The sequence below is a fragment of the Arachis duranensis genome, chromosome 2 (assembly GCF_000817695.3).
Source record: "Arachis duranensis cultivar V14167 chromosome 2, aradu.V14167.gnm2.J7QH, whole genome shotgun sequence".
Taxonomy (NCBI): Eukaryota; Viridiplantae; Streptophyta; class Magnoliopsida; order Fabales; family Fabaceae; genus Arachis; species Arachis duranensis.
In genome coordinates this window covers 47,085,610-47,092,592 of record NC_029773.3, presented here as the reverse complement: position 1 = coordinate 47,092,592, position 6,983 = coordinate 47,085,610, and the positions used below count along the sequence as shown (strand labels likewise).

Below are 6,983 nucleotides of genomic sequence, written 5' to 3'. Positions count from 1 at the left end.
AACTACTATAAATACACTGGAGCACCCAGGTATAACTCATACTCTAATTCTACTCGATATCTGCTTGGACCCATGCTAACTTAAGCATCGGAGTGTCATTGCAGGTACAACCACCAGCCGCTCGGCACATCAAGCTCGGGTCACAGCACCCTCACCTCGGGTCTTGCCAGACGACCGAGCTACACGTTTCAGGTAACCCTCGGAACAGTTGGTAATGGCGATGTTTGTTGTTCTGAGAGACTCCACGACCTAGCATCTCATCCTTAAAAGGAAAACCATTAATGAATTCTCAACTGTCATATATACCAAGTTTCTAACTATGAAGTTCGTGGCTGACAATGGAACCACTGGTTCCATTAGGGGAGACTTAGAAATGGCAATCGCATGCGACAAAGCTAGTCTTTCCTTGAGAAAGAAGTCAAAAGAGGCATCTGGGGTGTTCCTGGCTAATTTAGATGCAAGAGTAGATGACAAGCCAAGGCCAGAACCCCAAGGCAATTTAGAGAAATTCCGATTTGGCGATATGGAGAAAAAGTTTACCATCATGAACAGAAACCTCCCCCATGAGCTAAAAGGACCTCTTATGGAGGCCGTCAGAGCAAATGGTGACCTGTTTGCCTAGACTCCGACCGATATGCCAGGGGTAGACCCCGAGTTCATGTCTCACCGACTTGCCATGAAACCAGATGCCAAGTCGGTAGCACAGCAACAAAGGAAGATGTAACAAGAAAAGGGCTAACGAGGTGGCCAAACAGACGGCCAACCTGTTAGAGGCGGTATTCATTAGGGAACTGGAGTACTTGACCTCGCTATCAAATGTGATTCTCGTCAAGAAGGCCAATGAAAAATGGAGAATGTGTGTCGATTACTCAGATCTCAATAAGGGGTGTCCAATGAACAGCTAGTAGAAGCTTCCAGGAAGGTGGGCCTGGCCACAAGGGGCCCACCTGAGTACGGACTATAAAAGAAGAGGGACCTACCCCTCCCCAGAGGTATGTCACCTACCCTGACCCTAATAGCCGCCTTTTGTACGGATACTGACTAGAGCGTCAGAGTCCTTGCAGGTGGCCCCACCACATCGTCACCCCGCTGATCCGAGCAAGCATCCTCCTCAGCATCCCAGCTTGCGCCCAGGTCCTAACCCCTTCAAGTCTCTACTCCAGTACCAGTTCAACCCGACCCACCAGACGCTCGAGTAGACAAACATAAGTATATACAATATTTTTAATATGATGATAAGATAGAATGTATATTGAAGTAAACATTAAAAATATATCATCAATATTAAATATATAATAATTAATTTAATAACTATATATATATATATAATATTTTTAATAGCATAAATCTAACAAAAAAAATACATGTATGTGTTACTATTTTTTTTTATCAATTTACATGGGAGTTTATGGTACATGCTATCTAGGTCAATTATGCTCTACTAGAATTTTTCACTTTAACAGAGTTGCCATCTAGGTCAACATTGGTTTCTTGTCAACCAGTTCGTCATAAACTAGTCTTCTTTTTCATGTGTCTTTCACATTTTTCTAATATTCCTTTCTTTTCCTCTGTCTATTACTTTTCTTTTCTTTGCATTGTAATCATAACTCCATTATGTCATGTATTGAGCATGATAGTGATGAGGAGAGTGGTGGTTTAATACAATTAGAAGAGGAAGATATAAGGAAAGGGATTAATACATGTATTAATAGTTTGATCGGTAAACTCTTTGCAGACAAATTGTTCTCTATTGGTACTAAAGAGGGTGCAATGTGTCCAATTTGGGGATGTCCGAAAGGATTTAAAGTGGTAGAGATTTCGTGAAACTAATTTCAATTTTTCTTTGATAAGGAATGTGATGTTCTGCGAGTAGAAAAAGGATTCCCATGGCTTTTCAACGATATTACACTGCATGTACATCGATGGAAAGAAAGTGTGAGAGTGGAGAATCAGCTCATACACGGTTTCCAGTGTGGATCCAATTTGGGAGTTTGCCGAAAGCTGTAAAACCCTTGAAGTTGCCCAGAAATTTGGTAGAGGAATAGGGGAAATTTTGGATGTCGGGTTCTTTGATATGAAGGAAAGAGAAACTCGTATAGTAAAAACAAGAGTGGAGTTTGAGGAGAGGCATTCAATTAGAGACTTTCTCATGGGACAGGACCGGAAAAAATTTCTCTTTCTGTGGTTTTACGCTATGAAAGGCTTGGAGTGGTTTGTTCCTACTGTGCCAAAAGAGGACATGACCATAAATGTTGTCCTTTATTCATAGTAAATGCTAAAGATAACAAACTAAGGGAGGATAAGGTGGGAGATTGGGTAAAGGCAGATCAAATGGGGTACAGGTTGAGATAAAGGAAGGCGACAATAACAAAGGTGATACGGAGAACAAATGTAGCCACAATTCTTGGAAAAAAAAGCCTTTTGCAAACTGTTTAATCAAGAAATTCACAAGTCTTAGTGTCGTGGGCATAGTAAAAAGTGTTGGGATACCTAAGAAGCAGCCACTTAATAATATATATGGAGATTCAGAGAAGAATAACGAGATAGATGAAGCTCTTTTATTGTTGTCTAGTCATGAGGTGCCTAACATTCAAGAAAAAATACCCAAAGCAGTAGACTCACTAGCGAGTGCATTAGCTGAGACGTCATCTAATTCTGAAGAGTATATTAAAAAATTCAAGAGGCTTAAAAGCATGGCACGATAGGGGAAAAAAGAAGCTAAGAATCATAATGGCATTAAACGAAGAGCTAATAAAGCCATTGACGGGGAGTTCTTACAAGAGGGAAGTAGTTGTGATGGAGATATTGCTATGGAGATCGTGGTAGGTGCTAGTCGTATAGTGGCTCTTAGTGTTCTATGAGGATTCTCATATGGAACTATCGTGGTTTAGAGAGATCTATGATAGTCTATAATTTGAAAAAGATGTGTCAATCCTACTCTCTCAAGGTGATTTTTCTTTGTGAAACAAAAAATTAACCTCGCAATATGGAGAGAAAAATCAGATCATGTGGATATTAGAGTTTCACAATTGTAGACCCAAATGGGTTAGCAGGAGGACTGGTTTAGCATGGAAGGATTTTATTGATGTTAAAGTGTTATACTCTAATTCATTCTCAATAGCTATTTTGATCAAGGATGCAAGTAAGAATGTGGAATAGGGGTTGGTTGGGATCTATTTTAGTACTAATAAACAGATGCAGTTAAAGCAAATTTAATGAACTCTCAAATTTTCTTCTCCAATTTGAAGGGAAGGTTGTAGTAGTGGGGGTCTTTAATGCAATTAAGAGCAATGAAGAAAAAGAGGGAGGTAATATCAGGTCAGCTATCTCAATTGATAATTTTAACAACATTATCCATGACAACTAGCTGGTGGATTTGGGTATACTAGGTCATGGTTTTACTTGGTCTAATAAAAGGAGTGGTGCTAATTTGATTAAAGAGAGACTGGATCGTTGTTTATCCACTATGGTTTGGCGGGAATGGTATGAGAAAGCAGTGGTTAGAAGACAAATGGAGAATGATTTAGATCATGCTCCACTCTTGCTTGATTTAGATCCTTGTAGATGGGCGACTAAAAGGAGATTTAAATTCCAAGATAGATTGTCCAGAGATGAAAAGTAAGAAGAATCGTGGCGAAGGCTTGGGAGATGGTAATTGAAGGCTCACCATGTATTCATTAGCTCAAAAACTCAAGATTTGCCTTTATAGGCTTGTGTGGTAGCAATAACTCCAGAACGAATTTCAAGAGAGAATTTGAGGAGATCACAAAGCAGCTAGAGGAAAAAAAGGCTGAAGACAATTTTGGAGGCAACAAAGTTTTTGAGTTGGAGAATAAACTAAAAGAGGAACTAAAGAAAGAAGGGAGTTATTGGAGGGAGAAGGCTAGATGTAAATGGCTGAAGGAGGGAGACAACGATACCAAATTCTTCCACAGAAAATCCCAATCTAGAAATCGGAAGAACAAAATATGGAGCTGATGAGCATATATTTTATACATCTTTTGGCATCATTTTCATATAGTTTTTTGTATGTTTGTTTAAGTTTTATTAAGTTTTCATAAGTTTTAGTGAAAAATTCACATTTTTGGATTCTACTATGATTTTTTGGTTTTTATGCAATTTAAGGGATTTTCTAGCTGAAATTGAGGAGCTGGAGCAAAAGTCTGATTCAGAGACAGAGAAAGCACTGCAGATGCTTTCTAGATCTAGACAGCATCTGCAGTGCTTTCTCTGTCTCTGAATCAGACTTTTGGACTTCTGCAAGGAGGTCAGATCTGGACAGCATCTGTAGTGCTTTTTCTATCTCTGAATCAAACTTTTGCTCCAGCTCTTCAATTTCAGCCAGAAAATACCTGAAATTGTACAAAAACATACAAACTAAAAGTAGAATAAAAAAATGTGAATTTTACACTAAAACCTATGAAAACTTAATAAAACTTAAACAAAACATGCTAAAAACTATATGAAAATGATGGCAAAAAGCGTATAAAATATCCGCTCATCAGAACATCAAACTTAAACTGTTGCTTGTCCCCAAACAACTAAAAACAAAGTATGATAAAAAAAAGAGTAAGATACAACAAATCTCAGACCCTTTAACTGGGTGAACCTTTTCGGATTGTGATTCAGCTTTGCTAGAATCCCCAGATAGAGGTGTCCAGAGTTCTTTAGCACACTCTTTTTGCTTTGGATCATGACTTTAAGTGCTCAATCTCAAGCTTTTCACTTGACACCTTAATGGGAAGCAGAAGCTGGTGAATTAAAAATTATTAAAGTGATTATGTTGCAAGTATAGTTCTTAATTCACCAAAAATCTGCCTATCAATTTAGAAATATGACACAGAGAGTTTAAATTAAAATTACTGGGAGTTTTAAGTCCCAGGTCGTCTCCCAACGAGTTGCAGAGAAGTGTGCTATCTTATTAATCAGATGTTCAAGAAGTTGAGTTGAGTAAATTGGGATTTAAATTGAGGGAAATTAAATAATATGAATAAAAGCCTTGACTGGGAATTGATTCGTTGGGATCTTTATCATTGATGGAGTGATTTTTAAGATTAATTTATAATTAATGGTTGCTCTGTTTGGTTATCCTTTACTAGGTAACGGAAAGTCAAACAAGTTGAATTACTGGATCTGTTCACAAGTTACAACCCACTTAGTTCAAAGGGCTTGGCGTCGGTGACAGGATGGTAATTCAACAGTTAACCCAATTACAAATTTTCTTTCAATCCTTCCAACTCAAGAGTTCCTTTTTAATCAATTTCCCATCAAGTAATGAAACTACTCATGCATTGTAAATAATAAATCCATAAAACATGAAAGGGAATAAAAAAAAGACATAGTTATTGAAATTGAAATTGAATGAAAAAGAAATAATCCTTGCATTAAATAATCATAAGATTATCTGAATGACAAAATTGAACAAAAACAAGGAACATGGAAGAATAGAACTGTTCCGAGGGTTACCTGAAACGTGTAGCTCGGTCGTCTTGGTGAGGCCCGAGGTGGGGGTCAGGGACCCGAGCTTGATATGTGGAGTGGTTGGTGATTGTACCTGCAATGACACTCCGATGCTTAAGTTAGCATGGGTCCAAGCAGATATCGAGTAGAATTAGAGTATGAGTTATACCTGGGTGCTCCAGTGTATTTATAATAGTTGGCCGTGATCTTCCCTGGATAAGATATTCTTATCTTATCTTATCTTTTGGGAGTCTTATCTTTATCTTTGTGGAACCGCCTTTTCTAGGCCTTTTCGGCCTTTAGGTTTTGGGCTGCGCTCCTTTTTGATGGGCTTTCTTTGCTTTATGTTTCCGAGGTCCGACCTTTAGGCGTGGGCCTTAGGGCGAGGTCGGACCTCCTTCGAATTTTGCCGAGTTGGGGAGCTCGGTCAGGGTATGAACAGTGCCCCTGCCCGAGTTCGTCCTTTTTGAGAGGTCGAGCTCGGGCATAGTAGTTTTTTCAAAATTTGAAAACGGCCGTTTCAGCATTTATTGCTTTTTACCGTTTCTCCGGGGTTTCCTCTGTGCCGCCGTTCTGTTCTCCTTGCTTCGGAGTTCATCGTCTTCTTCCTTTCTTCCAGGTTTGTTCTCGTCTTCATTTCCTCCTTTTCTTCGTTTATTCTGTTCCCTTCCTATTTTTCTTGAGTTTTCGTCATCTCTTTTTCGAGCATCGCTTCTTTGTTCTTCTTCCCCGAATCTTTCTGTGCGTTTTTTCCGGGGTTCCCTCTGCGCCGCCGTTTTCGTTCTCCTTGCATCGGAGCTCGTCGTCTTCTTCCTTTCTTCCAGGTTTGTTCCCGTCTTATCTTCTTTGTGCACATATGCTTCTGTTTTTTTGTGTGGCTCTTTGTTTGTTTCTTTTTCTCTATGCCTGGGTTGCCCCGAAAAGAGGCGCCGCCATTGCTTTGTTTGTTTGTATGGGGGGGGCTCTTTTTGTTCTCTGGTATTTTGCTCCGGGTTGCTGTATTTTCTTCTAAAAGATTTTTGTTTTCTTGCTTTGCTGGATGGGTTTTCGCTGTCTGCTTTTATGTGATTTTTGCTTGCTGTTGTATTCTTCTTTGTAGGCAAGAATTTTATGTCTCGAAAGGTTCTTCAAGCGATGTCGACCAAGATTCCAAGTGGTCTTGGTTGGGTAGATCCTGTTCCTCTAAGAGTCCCTTCTGTGGTAGATTCTGAGTATTTAGCTAGGTTTCGTAGGCAATGTAGCATATGTGAAGATAGAGAGTCTGAGAGGGATTATGAACTAGTAGCCCCGGATTCCGAGGAGAGAGTTTGCTTCCCGCCCTTAGATAGTTCCGAGAAGCTCTTCTTTTACGCTTATGATTGTTTTTTCTCTAAGCTGAGTGTCCGACTTCCTTTTACCGACCTGGAGTCCGAGGTGTTATGGTCTTGTAACCTTGCCCCTACACAGCTCCATCCAAATTCTTGGGCATTTTTAAAGCTATTTCAACTTTTGTGTCAGTTTTTGGGCGTTGCTCCCTCTATTTC

General features: G+C 39.5%; 1 protein-coding gene across 1 annotated transcript; it reads left to right on the top strand.

Annotated features, from left to right (window-relative positions):
- Window positions 1-3,006: 3,006 nt before the first annotated feature.
- LOC107474316 (uncharacterized) lies at window positions 3,007-3,978 on the top strand. The gene is made up of 5 exons (XM_016093942.1): window positions 3,007-3,142; window positions 3,249-3,308; window positions 3,390-3,499; window positions 3,555-3,651; window positions 3,710-3,978. Exons 1-5 carry the CDS (start codon window positions 3,007-3,009, stop codon window positions 3,976-3,978), a joined length of 672 nt encoding a protein of 223 aa, XP_015949428.1.
- Window positions 3,979-6,983: the final 3,005 nt, after the last annotated feature.

Bases quoted from the DNA above. Each gene is read 5' to 3' on its own strand.
- LOC107474316 (XM_016093942.1), top strand. From the start codon at position 3,007: ATGTGGATATTAGAGTTTCACAATTGTAGACCCAAATGGGTTAGCAGG. The intron at 3,143-3,248 runs GTAAGAATGTGG...TCCAATTTGAAG, and splicing joins TATTTTGATCAAGGATGCAA to GGAAGGTTGTAGTAGTGGGG. The intron at 3,309-3,389 runs GTAATATCAGGT...TGGGTATACTAG, and splicing joins CAATGAAGAAAAAGAGGGAG to GTCATGGTTTTACTTGGTCT.